Source organism: Lepidochelys kempii, chromosome 9 (genome assembly GCF_965140265.1).
Source record: "Lepidochelys kempii isolate rLepKem1 chromosome 9, rLepKem1.hap2, whole genome shotgun sequence".
Taxonomy (NCBI): domain Eukaryota; kingdom Metazoa; phylum Chordata; order Testudines; family Cheloniidae; genus Lepidochelys; species Lepidochelys kempii.
In genome coordinates, this window is record NC_133264.1 from 79,634,475 (window position 1) to 79,658,380 (window position 23,906).

A 23,906-nucleotide genomic window follows, 5' to 3' on the forward strand; every position below is an offset into this window, starting at 1 on the left:
AACTCTGTGTGTGTGTATATGTGTAATATATATATTATATATATATATATAAAAATGTTCTGCAGCTGCTGTATAGTTACCAGTCCTGAATGTAGCTGAGTTCGTGGCTGGGTTCATAGAATCATAGAATATCAGGGTTGGAAGGGACCCCAGAAGGTCATCTAGTCCAACCCCCTGCTCGAAGCAGGACCAATTCCCAGTTAAATCATCCCAGCCAGGGCTTTATCAAGCCTGACCTTAAAAACCTCTAAGGAAGGAGATTCTACCACCTCCCTAGGTAACGCATTCCAGTGTTTCACCACCCTCTTAGTGAAAAAGTTTTTCCTAATATCCAATCTAAACCTCCCCCACTGCAACTTGAGACCATTACTCCTCGTTCTGTCATCTGCTACCATTGAGAACAGTCTAGAGCCATCCTCTTTGGAACCCCCTTTCAGGTAGTTGAAAGCAGCTATCAAATCCCCCCTCATTCTTCTCTTCTGCAGGCTAAACAATCCCAGCTCCCTCAGCCTCTCCTCATAAGTCATGTGTTCCAGACCCCTAATCATTTTTGTTGCCCTTCGCTGGACTCTCTCCAAATTATCCACATCCTTCTTGAAGTGTGGGGCCCAAAACTGGACACAGTACTCCAGATGAGGCCTCACCAATGTCGAATAGAGGGGAACGATCACGTCCCTCGATCTGCTCGCTATGCCCCTACTTATACATCCCAAAATGCCATTGGCCTTCTTGGGTTCGTAGCTTGTGGTGGCTAACTGGCCAGGAAAGCTGGGCACAAGGAAGAGCTGGGTCTCTTTTGGGCATACACCGATGCCCTTCCATGTTGGCAGCAGAATGTTACCCTCCAAAGTCTGCCATCTCACCCATCCTTTTTGTAGGCTTTAGTTTGAATCCAGAGTCTATAGGTCTTTGGTGTGATTGATCACCCGTCAATTGCAGACATGACTGTCAGCCTAGGACTTGGTTTTGATGTTTCTTCAATTGTACTTTTGTCCTTTTGCCCTTTTCCTTTTAGGGTGGACTCTTCTTGCTTTGTCAGGGCTGTTGTCTGCATCTTCAGCCGTTGGTGTTTACACTTTATTTCATCAGGACAGGCTGGGGCTAGAGGTTGATTCCATCATCCATACATACCTCATTCACACATCTAAACTAATAAGATTGCAGCAGGGTTTTGCAAAAATGAAGGTTGCAGCAAGCTTTTACAAAATGGAGTGAGCATTTTAAAATGGAGTTTGGGACAAGTTAAAATGGAGTTTGAGTTACAATATGGACAAGTGTAAGGAATGGCAAACAGTGAACAGAAGTTACAATGTTGAAATGGTGTAAGTTTCAGCGATTTAAGCAGCAATTGGATTGAAAGTGGAACTCAGTTAGCCAGTTATTGGGGTAACTGGTTTTATGAATGTTGTTTCATTCATAAAACTTTGCTTGTGAAATTATATTAATAAAGTGAACAATTAAAAACAATTTCATTGATCAGTTCTACAATAGCTGAACCACTCAATAATGACCATAGTGTAATTACATTTTACAGGGTGGAAAATATGAAAGAAACCCACCACAGTAGTACTTCATGTCAAAAGCAGAACTATATAAAAATAGCGAGGTTGGTTAAACGTAAATTAAAGGGAACAGTCATAAGAATGAAATGCCTGCTAGCTGCACAGAAATTTCTAAAAAAACCAAACTCTACGATAGAGGCTCAAACTAAATGCAAATTTTAAAAAAAACCCAACCGGTAATAGGACTAAAAAATGCCACCCTGGCTAAACAGAGTTTAAAAAAAAATAATTTTTCTTTTTTAATTAGAAGTCAAATCCTACTGAGGAAAATGGAATGGAGCATAAACTCTGGCACGTCAAGTGTAAAAATAAAATTAGGCAGGCCAAACAAGAATTTGAAGAACAATTAGCAAAAGACACAAACTAACAGCAAATTTTTTTTATGTATGTTAGAAGCAGGAAGCCTGCTGAGCAACCAGTGAGCCACTGGACAATTGAGGTGCTAACGGAGCACTCAAGGAAGACTACCCATTTATGGAAAAGCTAAATTAATTCTTTGTGTTAGTCTTTGCTGCAGAGGATGTGAAGGAGATTCCCACATCTGAGCCATTCTTTTTAGATGACAGATCTGAGGAACTGTCCCAGTTGAGATGTCAGTAGAGGAGGTTTCTGAACAAATTAATTAATGTTACAGTAATAAGTCAAAAGGACCAGATGGTATTCACCCAAGAGTTCTGAAGGAACTCAAATATGAAATTGCAGAACTACTAATTGTGGTATGTAACCTATCACTCAAATCAGCTGCTGTGCCAGATGGGAAGGTAACAAATGTAACACTGGTTTTTCTGTTGTGTTGTTTTTTTTTTTTTTAAAGGCTCCAGAAGCAATCCATGTAATTACAGGCCTGTAAGTCTAACTTCAGTATCAGACAAATTAATTGAAACTGTAGTAAAGAACAGAATTATCATAGCATGAACACAATACGTTGAAGAGTCAAAGTGGCTTTTGTAAAGCGAAAGCATGCCTCACCAATCCATTAGAATTCTTTGAGGGTGTCAAGAAGCATGTGGACATGGGTGATCTAGTGCAAGACAAGCCCAAGAAAGAAACCAACAGAACTCCACTGGCCATCACATACAGTCTTCAGCTAAAACCTCTCCAATGCATCATCAGTGATCTACAACCCATCCTGGACAACGATCCCTCACTTTCACAGGCCTTGGGAGGCAGGCCAGTCCTCGCCCACAGACCTGAAGAATATTCTCACCAGCAACTACACACTGCACCATAGTAACTCTAACTCAGGAACCAATCCATGCAACAAACCTTGATGCCAACTCTGCCCACATACCTACACCAGCAACACCATCACAGGACCTAACCAGATCAGCCACACCATCACCGGTTCATTCACCTGCACGTCCACCAATGTAATATACGCCATCATGTGCCAGCAATGCCCCTCTATGTACATTGGCCAAACTGGACAGTCCCTACATAAAAGGATAAATGGACACAAATCAGATATTAGGAATGGCAATATACAAAAACCTGTAGGAGAACACCTCAACCTCCCTGGACCCACAATAGCAGGTTTAAAGGTAGCCATCCTGCAGCAAAAAAACTTCAGGACCACACATCAAGGAGAAACTGCTGAGCTTCGGTTCATTTGCAAATTTGACACCATCAGCTCAGGATTCCACAAAGACTGAATGGCTAGCCAGCTACAAGAGCAGTTTCTCCTCCCTTGGTGTTCACACCTCAACTGCTAGAAGAGGGCCTCATCCTCCCTGATTGAACTAACCTCGTTATCCCTAACCTGATTCTTGCTTGCATATTTATACCTGCCTCTGGAAATTTCCACTACGTGCATCCGACAAAGTGGGTATTCACCCACAAAAGCTTATGCTCCCATATGTCTGTTAATCTATAAGGTGCCACAGGACTCTTCGCTGCTCTTCTAGCGGATATAGCTCATAGCTCAGTGGTTTGAGCATTGGCCTGCTAAACCCAGGGTTGTGACTTCGATCCTTGGGGCCATTTAGGGATCTGGGGCAAAAATTGGAGATTGGCCCTGCTTTGAGCAGGGGGTTGGACTAGATGACCTCCTGAGGTCCCTTCCAACCCTGATATTCTATGATGTGATATAGTGTACTTGGACTTTCAGAAAGCTTTTGACAAGATCCCACACCAAAGACTCTTAAGGAAACTAAGCAGTAATAGGATAAGAGGGAAGGTCCTTTAGTGGATGAGTAACTGGCTAAAAGATAGGAGGAAAAGGTTAGAAATAAATGGTCAGTGTTCAGAGTGGAGACAGGTAATGACACCTCCCCCCGCCCCCCAACAATGTGTACTGGGACCAGTACGATTCAACATATTCATTAATGATCTGGAAAAAGGAGTAGAGAATAAGGTGGCAAAGTTTGCAGACAATACAAAATTACTGAAGATGGTTAAGTTCAAAGCAGACTGTGAAGAGTTCCAGAGGGATCTGCTAAAACTGGGTATGTGGGCAAGAAAATAGCAGATGAAATTCAATGTTGATAAATGCAAAGTAGTGCAAGTTGGAAAATATAGTCCTTACTATACATATAAAAGGATAGGGTCTAAATTAAATGCTTTCTTGAGTGATAACAATCCTGGACTCATCATGAGTAGTTCTAACGTCTGCTCATTGTGCTTTGTCAGCCTAAAAAGTTAACAATGTTAGGAGTCATTAGGAATGGGATGGCAATAAGACAGAAAATATCATAATGCCACTATATAAATCCATGGCACACCCACACCCTGAATATCGGGTGCAGTTCTGGTCGCACCATCTCAAGCGGTTTGTTAGAATTAGAAAAAGTAAAGAGAAGGGCAACAAAAAGGATTAGGAATATGGAACAACTTCCATACAAGGAGAGGTTGAAAAGATTGGGACTGTTCATCTTAGGAAAGAGACATACAAGAGGGAATATGATAGAGGTCTATAAAATCTTGATTGGTGTGGAAGAAGTGAATCAGGAAGTGTTATTTACCCCATCACATAACACAAGAACTGGGGTCATCTAATGAAATGAATATACAGCAGGTTTAAAACAAAGGAAGTACTTTCATACAACACACAGCTAACCTGTGGAACTTGTTGCCGTGGAATGCCGTGATGGCCAGCAGTATAACTGGGTTCAAAAAAGAATTGAATTAAGTTTATGGAAGATAGGTCCATCAATGGCTGTTAGCCAAGATGGTGAGGGATGCATCCCGCTGCTCCAGGTGTCCCTAAACCTCTGATTGCCATAAACTGAGATTAGACAACAGAGAATCAGTCACTCGCTAATTGCCCTGTTCTCTTCATTCCCTCTGAAGCATCTGAAGGCCGGATACTGGGCTAGATGGACCATTGGTCTGACCCATTATGGATGTTCTTATGTTTTTATGAAGTATTGTAGTAGCTGAGCTCTCCTGAGACTTTTCATTATGTGTCTTATATTTCTTAGAGAGCTCCAGACCACTCAAGAACATGATCTGCCTGCCTATGAAGCATCACAGCCCATTGAGTTAAGTCATACAGAACCAGACTATCCAGCCCAAGTTGCTGACAATCCTTTCAAGTCCAGTGCAGTAGGAAATCATGCTGTAGAGCTGCATACCACTCAAGTTAATGCTCCTGAAGATCCTGCATCAGTGATTGACTCCATCTTGAATGAGAGCAACTCCACAACTCAAAGCGATGCTTTTCTGGAGAGGTACAAAGTATCTTTATATTTGATTCTGGTGACTAGCCTATATACTAGTATTTTTGTGACATTACATTGTGTTAATTTTATAAAATGCTTCTAATTACAGATGTATGTACATATTGGAACACAGCAAATACCTTTGAAAAGCCTAGACCTCCCTCTCTTCCCTCCATTAATCATACATACATACAAACAATATCAGGGCTGGAAGGAACCTCAGGAGGTCATCTAGTCCAACCCCCTGCTTGAAGCAGGGCCAATCCTCAATTTTTGCTCCATATCCCCTAAATGGCCCCCTCAAGAATTGAACTCACAACCCTGGGTTTAGCAGGCCAATGCTCAAACCACTGAGCTATCCTTCACCCAGAGACCCCACTCCTCATTCAGAAGCTTTGGAAAAGAGATGGGTCTTGCTCCATATGTAGAAGGTCAGCACAATCTATACTAGGTTAGGGGGAGTGAATTCCAGAGCTGTGAGTCATTCACAGAGAATGCATGCCCTCCGGATACTAAAAATCTCAGGACTGTCCCCTCAAATGGCCCAGCTGTCAACTACCATGGCAGTTTGTGGAGAGAGAGGCAGACTTCCTGCTAGTCAGGAGTCATGCTGTACATGGTAGGACTTTAAAAATCAGAGTCAGCAACTTGAAATGCACCAAGAAGAAATCAGAAAGCCAGTGGAGTTGTTGAAGATTTTGTGTAATAGTTCCATGCAGCTGGTGCTATCAGGCAGGCAGCTACAGTTTCTAAGCCCTGGTCTACACTGAGGGGCGGGGGGATCGATCTGAGTTACGCAACTTCAGCTACGTGAATAACATAGCTGAAGTCAGCATTCTCAGATCAACTTACCGCAGTGAGTCGACTGCTGCTCCCCTTTCGACTCTGCCTGTGCCTCTCACAGCAGTGGAGTACAGAAGTCAACAGGAGAGCACTCGGGGGTCGATTTATTGCATCTAGATGAGATGTGATAAATCGACACCCCACCCCCACTGGATCGATCGCTGCCCACCGATCTGGTGGGTAGTATAGACCTACTCTAAGGGACATTTGTAAGCTGGCTCCCTGTGGAGCATTTGCAGTTATCCAGTCTACAAGTCACAAAGGTATGCACAGCATTCGTGAAGTCCAGATCAAAGAGACATGGTCCTGAATACTTTAAAGTGAAAGCAGGTGTCTTCATCTATCACTGCTGCTAGTAGTAACTGGTGATATGCAAGTACTCTCCAACTGCAAATCCCTTGAGCAGAGTAGTTGTGGTAGGAACCATACACTTCTATTCTTTGCCTGCAACCCTCTATCATATACTGCATCTTGTTCAGAGTTAGCTTTAGCCAATTTGTTCCCCTCCAAATGCCATTCTCAGTCAAGCACTAGGAAAGTAAAAAATGCCAAACCCTCTGGATCTGATGGGAATATTAGACACAGATCTGTGTCTCTAGTATCCTGATGGCATCCCAGCCCAAATCAATCTCGCTATCTCTTTCACTTGCTCCTCATACACATTGAACAGGACTGAATGGAATCTGGCATGAAAGAGCCCTCGTGGAAAAGGAGTAACTGTCCAAAACAACACTCAGATCAACCTTATGATACATGTGATCAAAACATTCTGAGACGACAGCCCAGGCAAAAAAAGCATGTGACAGCTGTAAGGAGAATGCTGCAGTAGGCTGTGTTCAGTAAACCCTGCAAGACAGGATAGCAGTATTGCATCACTTCTTAAATTTAAAAAAAAACAAACAAAGCTTTTCCTCAACACAATAGTTTGTAACATACCCACACCAATTCTTCTGTCTTCAAATTGATAAGTGGTTTGAGTTATTGTTTCACAAACTATTCAAGGTTTCAAAGGAAAAAAATAGGTGGAACCTCTAAAGTAATTTTTTTTCTTCTGTATCATACAGAAAGCTGTTGGTCATGTGTGGCTAATGGAAAGCAGGTATTGTCTGTTCTCCATCTGTGCCAGCATTCTCAAAATAAGCCCGAGAATAGGGTGATGCTTAATACTACTTGGCAGGATCCAGTGGAAATAGGTCTCATTTCCTGAAACTGAGCATTGTATATTCTGGGTAGAAATCTCTAACTTAATTGGATCTGTCAATATTATAACATGGCAAGTACCTATTCTAAAAGTGAATGTTAGCATACATGAGGGGAGCAATAAACATCTAGCTGGACTTCTCCCAACCGCCCCAAAAAATCCTTTGCCTCTGGCAGGGGTTTGAGGCTGTCAGCAGTGAATTTATATGCTGCTGGGAAAAGAGGTTAGGCTGATCAGCCCCACAAACTGAGGTGCTTTCTTATCCTACAGAACAGGTATCTCAGTGACAATGACCATGAAGGTTTACACATCCAAGTTCTGGAGCAGCTGGAGAGTTAATTCTCAATGGTCCATTCAGCCTTAGCTGGGATTGCAAATAAGGGGACCAAATAGTGCCATTTTTGTGGGTTCTCTTTTTATCTAATGTGGACTCCTATCCAATAGAAGCTGGACTGAGACTAGCTCCACATAAGCCATGTGGAAAACCATTAGTGACTGTTGGTCACTACTGACATAGGCTAGGTTTGGATCAACTTAGAGGTGATAGTCTCTCTGCCATCCAGTCCTCTAGCAGCACATACTCTTATAATTAACTCTTGCTTTAGGTTGAATGTGCCTTTATTCTGTTACATAAGAAGAGACAGCCATATTGACAAGATTGGTTACTGGAAAAATGATGTCTAATTAACTCCTTTTCATAGTGACCTTAGTGCTATCCTTCAGGGATGAATAGCAGCAATAATTCACAGTTGTTGGAGTGGTGGGTGCAAATCCCCAATATCCAGTGGGATATCACCTCACTGAGAACTCAAGACCTGGAGTATTGCATTGCAGTTGTATAGTTTTGTTTAGCTGTGTGTGTGCGTGTGTGTGTGTGTGTGTATGTATATCTATCTATCTTTCCATTGTGGAAAGTAGTTCAGTGTACAGTGAGGGGTTGCAGTCGGTCTCCTTTCTGGCTTACATTCTAGCTGGCATTATTTTCACATTTCCTTTCCATTTGAGGTCAGGCTCTTTGTGTTCTGCCAGCCACCATAGGAAGCAGGTACAGATTGGCAAGAATCTGGTTGCTTGTGTTACAACATAAGCAGTAACCATACAGACCTGCTTTCCCATGCTGCATTCAGCACTGTTGTTTAAAAGGCAAGAGCTGCTCATCCTGAATAAAATAAAGAGAAATTTCATGTATTTCAGACCACAGAAGGATCCTGAGAGTATTTGGAAGAAATTTAAAAATGAGAGGAAAATACATGCAGAAAGGGGGAGAATCGAAGATGGTTTTCCCGCTTCTTTGTGATGCAATAGGTATTGGTATATTGGCATGAGGAGGAAGACTATCTGACAGATAAACAGTGCTGTATGTGTCAACGCTGCAGTTTAATGGGGTCTGTGGCATGGAAATGAGACCTACCTTGTACTTGCAGTGGCCCACTGTGGGTCCTGACCATTTCATATTTTTCTCCTGCTATCACTGGGCCACTAGATTATCCCCGGGACTCTTCGCAGCCTGCAGTACAGTCCACATGTCTTGTTTTCTGATGCATCTTGCTTTACATTGTCATTTTATTTCTTTTAGGGAAGAGATTCAGGATTTTCTGAATTGTATTGATGCCAGTCTTGAGGAGCTCCAGGCAATGCTGTCTGGGAAGAAATTTAACTTTGGCTCTGAATCCTTTAGTGATGTGAGTGTCTCCTTATTTGCACACTTTGATTTCTCAGATGTAATAATTGAAACAGTTACATTATTTCTCCTCCTGTTGGCTTTTATTCCATAGGTGTGTGTAGAGGAGAAGATCCTCATAAATACAGATGTAGAGAATGAAATAGTCACTGTAGGGACTCCTATCAGACCATCTTATGGTTTGTTACCCTCATGTACACGTCCCCGTGTTACATGGAACAAGAAATATATGCCTATTTTTATATATAAAAATATAAATGCCTGTTAGCATCACAGACTGATAACCAAGAACATTCTCCCTTCGTGCCATGCCTTAGTTGCCTGTGTACCCACTAGATATTTGTGTTTGCTGCCCTAACTCTTGAGGAATTGGAGATGATGCAGCATTTAAATATTTTTTTGGTTGGTGTTCACTGCCTTTAGAGGCACTATATGTAGGGTTTATCAGGTCAGATGTGTAATGTTAAACTGAGATGGGACTTTCCATTGCATCATTGTTACGATCTGTTTCTTGTATCTGTTGGCTGGAAAGTCCTGAGGGGCTACAGTGAACAGAAGATGCAAGAAACTAACAGCCTGAATTTTAGTGCAGCGGAGCACTTGCTACTTTCATTGTAATCAGTGAGAATTATGGATGCTCAGCTCCTCTGGGGAAAAAAAAGACCGTGAGTATTTTGGGCCTTTTGGCTGAGATTAAGAGCAGCATCCGTTTATAAGGTGCATCTTCTAGCAACAGTACAGTTCTGAGGCATAGGAGATCAGAATTCTTTTCGGTTCTTGCTGTCATGCTCTGATACTGGACAAGACACTTTGCCTATGTGCCTCAGTTTCTGCTCCTGTAAATTGTGGAGGATACTAATCTGTCTCGCAGGCATCTTCTGAAGCTTATGAGGTGCTCTTAGATTCTCAAATGGAAGGCCCTATATATTGTTGAATGTAACACATCCTCTATTAAAGGTGGTGTCCTTCCATTGAAGAGGGGAGGAATGGACTCCACAATCTGTCTGGCCTCCTTTTCCCCCCTTCCTTTGTGAACCTGCATATGCTATGTGTGTCCTTGTGATTTTTTTCCCCCATAAATATATATTATATAGTATGTTCTTTCTCTTTACCTTTAGACTTTCAATCCTGAGCTGCCAGCCCTGGACACACACTTGACAGATGCTTCATCCAATATGGAAAATGTAAGTGTTGGGGAATTTTTGTGGTGGGAAGGACTGACAAGGTATTGAAGGAGCTGAATTTTGTTTGACCCTAGTCAACAAGTTGTCTATGTGACAAGTGAAATTAATTAGAGATACAACATGAAAACTGCCATTCTAGTTTATTTCACTGTCCAAAGAGAGTGAAGAGCAGAAATGGGGGGGAGGGGAGCTTGAACTTTAGATTTATTTGAATTATCTCAGGTGTTACTATGTGCAGCAAGTAAGAGAAAGTTGTCTTGAGTGTCCTCTTAAAGTTTGCAAAGAGTCCTGTGGCACCTTATAGACTAACAGACGTATTGGAGCATAAGCTTTCGTGGGTGAATGCCCGAAGTGGGTATTCACCCACGAAAGCTTATGCTCCAATACGTCTGTTAGTCTATAAGGTGCCACAGGACTCGTTGCCGCTTTTACAGATCCAGACGAACACGGCTACCCCTCTGACTCTTAAAGTTTGTAATATTCCTACCTATTTAGGAAAACATTTTTCACCCATTCTCATTTTGCCTTTGGTAGCGTACTCTTTGATTTTTGTCAATAGAGGTAGGGAATAATGGGGAGGGGGAAACCTAGTCAGAAATACTTTCAGTTCATATATTCATGAATTATTCACTCAACTCTGTAAATGGGGCATTGATGAATATTTGTTTTCATTAAGAATTGACACCAGTTCTTCATAGTGATGTAAAAACTTGAATAAAATACACTTCTCCCAAACACACCTCCATAGAAGCTTCCTAAAGGGAGACATAAGAACATGGCTGTTCTTTAATCCAGTTCTTAAATTCCTCTCTTGAAACAGAAAACTGGTGGAAAATATGGCTTCTGATTTTACAAATCTTGAAACAATATACTTTAGTTAAATACGCTTCTCTGTCAGCCTGCTTTGGATCACGTTAATCAGAGTAAAATGCTGGCAGCTTTCATCAGCTGTGATTTAATTTGTAAGCATTGAAACAGCTTTTCATGGTCTGCACTGCTGGAATAAAAGAGCTAGCAGAGCTTTTGGTTTTGGGTGAGATCAATATTTACTGGGAAACATCTGCTAAAAACCAACTGCAGCAAACCTGTACAGGGAATGTTAGTTACCTGAATTACAAGAAGCTCCTGAAAGCTCTTATTTGCTGCACTGCCAGCTTTCACCCTCACAAGCAGCAACAGTCCTTAAAGTCAGGGCTGTGCAGATTAGTAATGGAAAGGAGGGAGGGGTGGGTGAGAGAGTGCATGCATGCCATTTTGGCCTTTTTTTGGTGGAGGTTTTAGTTAATGACTACCCCCACCCTCAGACTCTGTAACTTAACAACAGAAAGCTGGAAGTCCCAATAATATTTGAGTCTAAAAATTCTCTATTGCTAAATGTGCTGCCTTTATTTTGTTTTCACTTCCTCTCTAGATTGAGGACTTGACGGACAGTGTTGAAGAGCTAAGAACAAGTGAGCGGGAAACAGAAAACAAAGGTGGGCAGCAGGGAAAACTGGGAATTGTCCCAGAGTCTTTAGACCACCCTAAAAATACAGCACTGGGGTTTGAATTTAGCTTTCCCAACCTGTGTTGGTATGACCTCACTTCCATAGTTGAGAGCCCAGTTCAATTCCTGTTTAAGACCCTGACTTTCCATTGGCTTTAATGGGAGCTGAGTCAAGCCCTTAAGGATTTAATATAGCACCATCATCTTAGCTGTTGGATTTAATTTTTCCTCATCTCCCTTGGCCATGTGTTAATGTTACCAAGGAGACTTTGCATTTTTAAATAATTCTGTTTGCGGTGGTGGGAGCAAGTGGAATTCGGAGAGCTTCAAAGTGTGGTTCACAGCTGCACCCCCTTTACTGTGGCGGTGTGGCCCACATAGACTGCAGCTCCCAGAATGTAATGCTCTGTCCGCTTTATTTATGGAGCGTGGTAAGTGTACATACAGCTTCATGTAATGTATGAGGTCCCAGCTCCGATGATATTGCACTCTACTTCAGGCATGAATACGAAATGCAAGGGAGCCTCAAACACAAGGTGGTTGAGGCGACAGCAAGGGAAGGCTTCATGAAAGGAGGCATATTGAGATGTGAGAGGTTGCTCCAAACAGAGGATGCAGCATGGCAAAAGGTGCAAGCTGGGGAGTGGCCAATGGGTGAGATTGGAGCAGTTGTAAAGACGCAGCCAAGTGTATGGATCTAGAAGCAGAGTAGGAGGAAGTACAGGAAAGATTCAATAATGCCTTCAGGGCACTATGTGATAAGGAAAGGCTGAACCTTAAATCCGAAGTGTAAAGACAGGAAGCCACTGAGGGGATTTGAGTGAGAGGAAATAATCTTTGGAGTGACAAGAGGGGAACTTTTAACAGCAGCAGAATGAGGAGAGGTAAGTTGTTGAGAGGCTGGTGAATGCCATTTGTATAGCTTTACAGTGGTCAGGGCAGGCTATTCTGGAAAAAGTTAATTGCATGCATTTGTGATGTAGCAGCCACAAATTGTCTCCAGCCTAAAGATGAAGGGAGACAAGTCTGCTTCATTTCACACAAGCTTTAAGTGCAGTCCTTAGGATCCTTTTTGTTTCTGGCCCACAGCTGGTCAAAGGTAGTTTACCTCTATGATATCTGAAGCGAAGGAATTTCTGAAGCAATTCTTCCCCCCACCCCATTTCCCTTTTTGAATAAGACCTCCTTGCTCTCACACCTGTCATGAATCTGAGTTTAGAATGTCTGTTTCCTTACAGACATGCAGCTGATACAATACAGGGGAAACCCTCTGCTTTCGTTATTCGAAGAACTGCCTTCTGTTGAAGGTGTAGGGAAGACAGAGGATCCTAAAGATCTTCTCCTGTCCTCACTGGAGGAGAAACCCGCTCTCTCTCTTCCCTCAAGTAACGAAGCAGCTTCACCACTGGCAGCTCCAGCAAACCAGGCTGAATCCCTTGATGCATTGGAACTGTATGATCAGCCTCTGCTCTCGGAAGACGGAAATGGAGAGTATAAATTATTTCCCCTCCTGCTTCTCAGTCCTGTTGCTAACTTTATAGAAGAGGCCTCTGAGATAGAAACTGCTTGAGAACTTGTACAAAATCTGTCAGCTTCCTTGTCTAAAATATAGAGATGGTACAAGGCTCAGCGAGAAGCTTCTATTCCTGCCCCCCCCTCACCCCCCCGGGCCTAATATGCAAAGAAATGAAAGGTCTCTTAAAAATGCAAGAGCAGTTCATGCAAGAAGCTGAAAGCAATGTCGAAACAAGAACTGCACAGCACTGAAGGCCCTTGGAAGAGGAGCAAATGTCACAAATATATTGCACTGTAATATGTAAAAAAATTTATATTGTTGCAAAAGGGAGATTTGTATCCTATTTTAAAGTTGGGCTGTATTTTTTTTTTAGGTGTCCTGTCACATCCTATTGAATATTCCAACATGGGACTTGTTCTGAGAGTCTCTTTCATTAAGTGGTTTGTCTCTTGTTAGAACTAGTTTTTTTTTTTAACATTTGAAAAGATGGAATATATTTTGTTTGTCTGTTGCTACAATTGTTTGCATCTGCCTGTGTAACTTTTTTCTAATGTTAGATTTGCCCCTAGGTATTAATATAGGCAAGATTATTTTCTTATAGAAAACAGTATTTTTAACATGGAATATTACTTTTTAGTAAGCTAACAATCATCCCTTGACCAGAGTTCTTAAGTGTTCTGCTAGTTAACTGATTTCTTGTGCACAATACATGGCAGCTCCTCTGGTGTAACTTGCACATAACACACGCATGGGTCACTTGACCTCAGTAGTTGGGGATCTGAGAAGTCCAGAAGGTAACAAAGTCCAGAAACTGACCTTGCCTGAGCAAAGAGCACAGTTTGACATTTTCCTGCACCTGTTACAAAACTTTGAGCTCTGCCTTGGCTCACTTGGGGCAAAACTGAAAGAGCCACATGGTGATTTTCACTAATTTAAAAAAAAATCCTGTACACTGCTCTCTTCCACTCATGATATCTCCCTGTTCGTGCAACTGCACTCCTACATTGGGCCTGATTCTGCCCTCACCTACATCTGAGGCATGGTGTACTGAGAAATCTGCACATCTTTGGCAGAACTTTGTCCTTAGCCGATGTCCTCTATTCCCAAATCTCTTCCTAAGGGTTATAATTACAAGACTGTATTTTCTCCTGTAAAAATAACGTATTCAGCACCTTTTAAAACAGTTCCCATGTTGGATATTAAGAAACAAGGGTGGTGTCAAAAATATTTTTCTCCTGAGCCCTGAAATAACCATCCTGTACTCTGCTGCTGGCCACTGTCTGTGATCAGCTATGATGTAGAGAGCCACATTTAGCTGCTGGTATAACCGAATGATTTTCCATTGATAGCAAACTTTTAACCTGCTTGTGCTCAGGCTGGATGTGGCTCATAGTCTTTACACGGACAATATCCTGAACCAGCAAAACAGCTGGGAGCTAGCCAGAGACAAAGAACCAATTCAATAATATGATGTAATTCCATTAGAAAGAATCACAATTACTGTGAAATAACTTTACTTTGTGTTAAGTTTGTAATTAACTTGTATTCCCAACACTCTATAATATCCTGAATCTTAAGTGTTTGCCTGATCAAGAACCCGAGCTGTTTGTTTGATAGGCCTAAACACAACTGTTCCACATTTATTTGGATAGTGGCTAATGACACCAGATAGAGTAATTTGCAACTCTAGCCTGTCGGAATGTGGTTTGTAGCTCCTGTTCTCAGAGTCTTGAGTTAAATGAGGAAGTGGCTGTTTCTAAAGGTTGCATAACTTACAAAAGGACTGGCCTAAATCAACATTTTGAACTGTCCTCTACCTAGGTGGTGGTTCATGTTTGTATCTTTTTAACTGCTGGTTGTTAGGTGTGCAGTATCCCAAGCTCTTTTTAGAAAGGTTTTGGCCCATTAAACTCTTTCTTGGGTTTGAAAAAGCTTGGTTGGTTGATTTTTGGTTTTAGTTCAATTTTCACAGATTTTTGCAATCCCTAGATTTAGCCAGAAGTAGCAAAATAGTACAGACCAGACCGTTCTAGTGCAATTTCAAACCACACAGTTCAGGAAATGTCGATGTTCAAATCAAAATGATACAAGAACATCTTCACTTCCTGTACTGATCTCTCTTGAGATCTCCCATCATGAATGTACCTTGCATTAGCAGTGCCAGCATTTATTCAGTCAGAGGGTTTAGATCAAGTTAATGTCTTGTTTGTTTTTTGTTTTTTTTTTCTCCACATTTTATTTTCTTGAGACTGTGGTTAGAAAGCTTGAGCCAAAAAACCTAAGTTTAAAAATGGAAACAGAAAATGCTGACAGCTTTTTTGTTGGTGATGACGTCTTGGAAACGTGTGAACTTGTGCAAGCTTCTTGGCACCAGCATATACTGGATGTGGGGAGGGTGGGTAGCAAGGGAGGAACATGAGCTGAAGTAATTGAATTCTGGGATTGTAGAATCAGTACCAAGTTTGTCATGCCTTTTGTTACTTCGCATGTAAAAATGTGTTCTTGGGAGGAAAAAAGAATTGCAGCAGAGTTGGTCTGGTGTGGGACCAACCTGGGATTAGAACTTGTGTGTTGAGATGTTTTGCACGTGATTAGGGAAAATTTATTTTATTATGGAAACCGCAAAAATGAAGCGAGTCTTATCAGCTTCCAGCAGATGCAGGACATTAGCATTCTGCTTTTAAGTAATGAGGGTTAACGTGGAGTATTTGTTTCTGTAGGTGGTGGTGTAAGTGACAAACTAGCACATTGTAATGATATTGCAAAACTGCACTGGAGGGTTGTCCAGAAGGCAATGCATTGTCAAGTGATGATAATTCTGAAGTGTTGAAAGCTTGCAGGGGGCTGTTGCATCCTCCTGTCTTTGCAGTTCCACTCAAGGACTCCGTTTCTGGAGTCCCTTTTGGGGTAAGATCCTGACCTTTTGTTTAACCCACTTCCCTTCTCCTATTCCCCCCCACCCACCAAAAAAAAAAAAAAGAGTAAGTATGTTAAGAAGGAAGTCTGTCTGTTTGACCTCTGAAAGAGCTCCATCGCAGAAAGATCAATGGCCTCCAGGACAGGAATGGGAAGGGGCCACAAAGACATGAAGATGAAGTATGTGGGACAAATGACAATGGGGAGTGAGCTCAAAGGTACAACGAAAGAGAATGAGAGGGGGGACAGTGAGCAGGTGATCCTACACAAGTACTCTGAAAAGGTGTGCAAAGGAGCTAGCCTGTTTAAGGACTGTGTAAGTGGTGCACGGGATCAGGTCCAAGAGGTTTATTATAGCTGAACTGCTTGGTAATAGGGACCATAATATAATTTAATTTAATATACCTGTGGTGGGGAAAACACCACAGCGGCCCAACACTGTAGCATTTAATTTCAAAAAGGGGAACTGCACAAAAATGAGGAGGTTAGTTAAACAGAAATTAAAAGGTACAGTGCCAAAGTGAAATCTCTGCAAGCTGCATGGAAACTTTAAAGACACCATAATAGAGGCTCAACTTATATGTATACCCCAAATTAAAAAAAGAGAGAACCGCAAAAGAGCCACTGTGGCTAAACAACAAAGTAAAAAGCAGTGAGAGACAAAATAGCATCCTTTAAAAAGTGGAAGTAAAGGGAAATCATGCCTCACCAATCTACTAGAATTCTTTAAGGGGGTCAACAAGCATGTGGCAAGGGGATATAGTGTACTTAGATTTTTCAGAAAGCCTTTCACAAGGTCCCTCCCCAAAGGCTCTTAAGCAAAGTAAGCTGTCATGGGATAAGAGGGAGGGGCCTCTCATGGATTGGTAACTGGTTAAAAGATAGGAAACAAAGGATAGGAATAAATGGTCAGTTTTCAGAAAGGAGAGAGGTAAATAGTGGTGTCCCCAGGGATCTGTACTGGGACCAGTCTTAGTCAACATATTCATAAATGATCTGGAAAAAGGGGTAAACTGAGGAGGCAAAATTTTCAGATGATACAAAACTACTCAAAATAGTGAAGTCCCAGGCAGACTGCGAAGAGCTACAAAAGAATCTCACAAAACTGGGTGACTGGACAACAAACCGGCAGATGAAATTCAATGTTGATAAATGCAAAGTAATGTACATTGGAAAACATAATCCCAGCTATACATATAAAATGATGAGGTCTAAATTAGCTGTTACCACTCAGGAAAGATCTTCGAGTCATCCTCTGAAAACATCCACTCAGTGTGCAGCAGCAATCAAAAAAACCAGAATGTTGGGAATCATTAAGAAAGGGAAGGATGAATGCATTCGATGAAGTAAGCTGTAGTTCACGAAAGCTTATGCTCAAATAAATTGGTTAGTCTCTAAGGTGCCACAAGTACTCCTTTTTGCGACTACAGACTAACACGGCTGCTACTCTGAAACCTGTCATTAAGAAAGGGATCGATCATAAGACAGAAAATGTCATATTGCCTCTATTTAAATCCATGGTATGCCCACATCTTGAATACAGCGTGCAGATGTGGTTGACCCATCTCAAAAAAGATCTGTTGGAATTGGAAAAGGTTCAGAAAGGGACAACAAAAATGATTAGGGGTATGGAATGGCTTCTGTATGAGGAAAGCTTAATAAGAGTGGGACTTTTCAGCTTGGAAAAGAGATGAGGAAGGGGGGATATGAGAGAGGTCTATTAAAATCATGACTGGTGTGGAGAAAGTACATAAGGAAGTGGTGTTTACTCCTCATAACACATGAACTTTGAGGTCACCAAATGAAATTAATAGGCAGCAGGTTTAAAACAAACAAAAGGAACTATTTCTTCACACAATGCACAGTCAACCTGTGAAACTCCTTGCCAGAGGATGTTGTGAAGGCCAAGACTATAACAGGGTTCAAAAAAGAACTACATAAATTCACGGAGGATAGGTCCATCAATGGCTATTAGCCAGATTGGGCAGGGATGGCATCCCTAGCCTGTTTGTTTGTCAGAAGCTGGAAATGGGCGACAGGGAATGGATCACTTGATGATTATCTGTTCTGTTCATTCCCTCTGGGGCACCTGGCATTGGCCACTGTTGGAAGACAGGATACCGAGATAGATGGACCTTTGGTCTGATCCAGTATGGCCATTCTTATGTTCTTAACAACTGGAATTGGTGGACAGAGAGCACCGGAACAGAAGGCCCTCTCATGCAAGGGACGATAGGACCTAGTGTGGCAGCCTTGGAGAATAGGCAGATGTGATGCCATACAGTTAGTGGTACAGCAAGCTTCCCCAGATTTCAGTTCCCATTTTGCCTGGAATGGCTGTGACCCAAAGGTGAAAGACTCCATCTGGTAGGTTACGAGGGGCCGTTGCCCTACCCTCTCCTTGTTTACAGTCTCCTTAACCATCCATGTCCCTTCACTTGTTTTTATTTGGATTTTCTTAAAAGTCAAGATCTCTGTATTAAATTGAGGGACACTGCAGGAGAAAGGGGAGAAATGAAATGCTGGCACAGCTAGTTACATGGGTATTTCCTTCTATTTTGACACCCATCTTATTAATGTGGTTTATTTCCTAGTAACAAGGAGCGACAACATTGACACACTGAATTTGGTACAATGTGATGACAGACAAATAACTGCTGTCTTGTTAACGTAGCTGCCACTCTACCCAGCACACACAGCATTAGAGCTGTTGGGTACCTGGACTTTCTGTTCAATTAAAAATGTTCAGATTTGAAAGTTTTATCTTTGTTCTATATCTGAATGTGGGGAGAGTGAAATTTGTCTGTGAAGTGGAATTTTCAGTTGATCAGAACATTCTGTTGAGAGAAAATCAAAACCTCTTTCTTCAAAAAATAAAATTTCAAAATGAAACGTCGTTTTGAAAAGAACAATTGAAATGTTCTGTTCCAATAATAGACTTCATTCTGAAGCTCTAGCAAGGTGTTCCTTTTCAATTTGGGTGTATCTTTTCTCTCTTTCCTCCCCCCTCCCCCCTTGGTGATTGCTATCTTGATGTGAAAGCTTCTGTAGGAGACATGCACCAACCCCTTTTTCACTGTCCTCACATTATTTGGATTCCTCTTTGTTCACATCACAGCATGCCAGGATGGGAAAGTTGGGCACCAGTTCTTTGCGTGTGATGGCTGCATTATTTTAAGGTAACCATGTCCAATACTTGCCTCTGTGGTTTGCGCTCTTGGGAGGTCAACCAGTGTACCCTGTATCACACTGCAGTGAACCACAATTACAACTTGTTTTTAATTCACTTTCAGATTTACTTTCTTGGCTCTTTCTAGCAGAGAGATGAGGTTGAGGTCCTTATCGGCCATAGTTTCTGCAATGCTGTGTCTGCATCTGCATACTAGAATGTCCTCAACTGTGAGTGACGCTTATCCCTGCAAGTCTTGTTAGTATGGCTTGCTGGTGGCATTGATAGTCCTTCACTACAGGTTTTGATCCCAAGCAGCATTCTCAGCGCTCTGTATCTTCCTGCTGAAGTCCAAAATATGGTGAGGTAGCTGCTTTCCTTACCTAATAGCACTTGCCAATATCAGTCTTTGGCAAATACTGAGGCTGTTTTGAGCTTTACAATGTCAAGTAACACTTCAGTTGTAAGCATTTTGTAGTGAGCTGCTCTTAGTGCTTTGTTTAAACTATTTGGATGTCTACAAATGTGCAGCTTGCAGGGCTTCACAATGGCTGTCATGCTGTTTATCTAACTTGGGGGCTTTATGACTTTTAAGTTTGTTTTGTTGCTTCTATTCTTTTTTCTTTTTATGTTAAACTGTACTCTGTGAGGCCGATAGTGGCTGAATTGTTTTATTTGTTTCTGGGTGTGACATGCCTTGATGACATCCCAGTCCTTCAAAACCAGCTTGATAATCTTTTGGCATCTTTGCTGCAGGGTTGCCATGGTTCATTGTCTGCTCTGGGTATGTTTTTGCTTGTGTCTGTTGTATGAATTGTTTGTCCCAGGTTTCAGACTTCAATTGTTCTAGCTCAAAGCAGTGGTTTCTGTGTTTGTGCTACCAGAAATTTCTGCCTGATCACTTTTCCTGGGTATTCTGCATGTAATTTTCACTGTCCTAGTGTATTATGATCACGCCTTGCCTAATTTTAATTTGGCTTCACTTGGTTGCAATTTCACTTTCTTCTCTTGCATAATACCAATCTTCTTAGCCTAGCACATTCACTGATGCCTCCACATCTATTTGACATTCAGTTTTCTGCATGTGTGCTGCTGTCTTTTCTTTGCATCTGCTGCTAGTTTGAGCTTCACAAACCATTTAATTTTGCTCTTTCGCAATATATTACTGTCATGTGCAGACTCCCCTCCTCTGAGTCACTGCTTGCTTCCTTGATCTGGTACACTTCTTTTTGTTTTTTTCTGCAAGCCTTGGCATAATTTCTTATTCCGTAATTTTGGCAAGACCCCAGATACTTGGCATTTTCCATTAACATGTTTTTCTCAACAGTACCCCCAGGTCTGTCTTAGCATTTTTTCTCTCTTCTGCTTTGTGATTTGTGCATTTGCTTTTGCACAAATGTTGGTGTATTTTTCCTTGTAGTTTTTATTCTTTTCCTTGGCTACTTGGTAAACTAATCTGTCTGTCCCACTTATGCTCTGCATTTGGATGTGAGCTTGAACACTGGCTTTGTACATGTCCCTCACTCTTGGTAGAGTTAGTGTGGGCTTTCTGAGCATTCTCTTTCAAGCTCCTTTGTCTTTTCTCCCATTACTAATATATTAGTAATTATCTCTTTAAGATTTGATAATCCTATGAGTCAGATTGCCAAGCTGTGAAAATGACTATTGATCTGTTTGTTCAGATTCATGATTACACTGGTTGAAGAGAGATCTTCAATATCATTTGGAGCACTTCTAGTATTTTACATGGGTCTGCTGCTGACATGTCCAGAAGTATTTGGCGCATGTGGCGGCCTTTGCCTGCCACAGTTAATAGTGAGGCTGTTCTTATTTTGTTTTCCTTTTTATCCAGTTTGTTGCAATTTTGTAGTTTTCCCTTGTGATCTAAAGGATCTAGACCAGTGCTTCTCAAGCTATCTGAGGTGGGCTCTGGCAATTTTTTTTCCCCAATGTGCACGCAGACCAGCAGCCGATGGCTCGTGGACCGGCACCGGTCCACGGACCACCACTTTGAGTAGCACTGATCTAAAGAATGGACAATTGCGAAACACCATTGTCTGTCTTCTCTATCTGCTCATGGACAGCAATCTGGTTTGCTGCCATGATTATCCTTTTCTCTTTGAGTTTTTCTTTTTGATATACTTAGTTTCTGAATGAATGAACCTGGAGGGGCCAATTCTCTTCTGACACCATGTTCAGTGTTCATACCTACAAAGAGAGCAAGCCAAGACAGGTGAAACATTCAGGCTATGTTCCTTCCTCCACATGTACAGTCTTCTCTCATTAAGCACTCCTTAAAGTAGTTCTGTAGGTTCCCAGACATTGCCCTATACGTAAACTTAGCTATCTTACTAGTAGCTTCCCAATAGGGAGCGATCTCTCATAACAGGCTACTATGAGATAAAATAATTAAGGGGAGATGGCGTCTCTTCACCTTTCCTTCCTTCGTTTTGAACATTTCATGCTAGTGTCCCTTCTGCCCAGCTCTGGAAGCTGTTCAGATTGAAAGTAGAGATGCCAGGACACTTCTCAAAATGTCAGAGATGCCCAGACCTGGGAATCCATTCCCTATCCCTATAAAACAGGTTCTTCTATCCCAGGTTGTGATCTACAGCAGGATGCATTGGGAGAATAGCATCATCAGTTTGTTTAAAGAAGCTCCAGATGTGTTACTGGAGCTTGACTCAGATAATGAACAACGCAAAACTCATGTCAGTCTCCTGGAGGTTCTCCGCCAGGAAAGCCACTGCTGCGTGAAGCAGCCCAAAGGGCCTAGAAACCATGGCCAGAATCAAGCTGATTTGCATTAGGTTTTTATTTCACTAACTGGAATGAAGGCCATGGTTTTATGATTTTCTGTGTCACTGTTTGCTGACTGTGATAGTTGAGTGTTATGGCCAGTGCCATCAGTTTCTTGATGTAACAGCCAAAATCTAGACTAAAACTGGCAGTTTCGTGGCTGCTCTTTAGCCTGTTCTAGAAGTCAGCTGTGACGGGAGGCAGTAGGGAGATTTAGTGTGAATGTTTGCTGTATAACTTGCCCTTTCTTCTGCGTGCAGATTGTTTGACAACAGCTTGCTACCAACCTTCTCCTGATTTGTCACCCCCCTTTTGTTGGCCTGTGTGAAACAAATAGGAGGGTTTCAGCCCCATTCCAGAGCCAAAGTGGTGCTTGCATCACAGAAACAATTGGTACAATGGACACTTATCGAGCTCTCTGACTCAGCTGCGAGGATAAGGATTGTAGGGGCCTGGGGACTGAACTTCCCTGTGTTCCTTAAGGATAATGGTGACTGAGGTACAGTGTTGGTCCCTGGCTGTACTTACTCTGGGGGACATGGAGAACGTCAGTCTCTGGTACTTTGAGCCCCAAATTCAAGTTTTAAAATTATAGTAAATGGGAGGCTGGGGGAGAAATCCCAGCCACAGCAGTGATATTGGTCACTTCTCCTGGACTGTGATTTTATATCTTTGGCACTTGGTCTGTGGTATCTGAATGACTGCTCACAGCCTTCTAGATCGAGGGAAGATGATTCCCTTTGGGGGAAGGACCATGAGATCATATGGCTGTATGCTACTCAGCACTGGCACTGAGAAGAGCACTGCCATCAGATGGTTGCCTCCTGTGTGCCCCCTCCAAGCCTCAGGGCATCTGTGTAAGCATCCCCTGCCTCAGTTTCTCCTGTCAAGGGTCTTCTTCAATAACTCATAAACCCTTTTGTCCATTGACAGCCCTTTTCAGGTTCTGGTTTATTCCTCCTCCTCTGTAACTTGGAGAATTAGCTGATCCTAGTTCAGGCGTGCCTCCTTAGTAACTTGACTGATAAATTCCAAGGCCAGCAAGGACCATGTGGTCATGTTGTCTGGCCTTCTGCATAATACAGGCAACAGAACTCCCCCAAAATAATTCATTTTGAACTAGACTATATCTTTTAAAGTCAAGATTAGATTTGTTTTAAATGCCAGTGATTGAGAATCCACCATGACCCTTGGAAAATTGTCCCAATGGTTAATTACCCTCACTGTTCAAAAATTTACCTTTTTTCCAGTCTGACTGTTTAGCTTCAATTTCCAGCCATTAGGTCTTGTTGTACCTTTGTCTGCTAATTGAAGAGCCCATCATCAAATATATTGATCAAGTAATCCCTTAACTTTTTCTTTGTTATGCTAAATAGATTGAACTCCGTGACTCTCTCACTATAGGCCATGTTTCCTAAAACTTTAATCATTCTTGTGGCTCTTCTCTGAACTCCTTTTAATTTATCAACATCCTTCTTGAAGTGTGGACACCAAAAGTGGGCACAGGGTTCCAGCAACAGTTGCCCCGGTACCAAATAGAGGTAAATTAACCTTTCTTCTAGCTGAGATTCCCCTGCTTCTGCATCCAAGGATCACATTAGGGTTTTTTTGGCACAGAGTCACAATGGGGGAGCTCTGGTTCATCTGATTTTTATTTTTCCCCCCACCACAGCCCCCAAATCTTTTTCAGAATCTCTGCTTCCCAGGATCTAGCCTTCCATCTCATGAGCCTGGCCACCATCTTTGTTCCTAGACTATGCATTTGTTTAGTCACATTAAAGCCCATATTTGCTTGCTTGCTTGCCCCCAGTTTACTAAACAATCCTGATGGCTGTGCATTAGTGACCTGTCATCTTACTTATTTACCTCTCCCCAAATTTTTGTATCGTC

General features: G+C 42.0%; 1 protein-coding gene across 1 annotated transcript in view; it reads left to right on the plus strand.

Moving 5' to 3' along the window:
- The window catches only part of LOC140917693 (heat shock factor protein 3-like), a 50,604-nt gene that overhangs the window by 14,893 nt on the left and 11,805 nt on the right, over nt 1-23,906 (plus strand). Inside the window, exons 9-12 of the mRNA XM_073361004.1 lie at nt 4,982-5,230; nt 8,842-8,947; nt 10,065-10,130; nt 11,542-11,605. Of these exons, the coding sequence (XP_073217105.1) occupies nt 4,982-5,230; nt 8,842-8,947; nt 10,065-10,130; nt 11,542-11,605 (485 nt within the window). The remainder of the gene's footprint in view (nt 1-4,981; nt 5,231-8,841; nt 8,948-10,064; nt 10,131-11,541; nt 11,606-23,906) is intronic.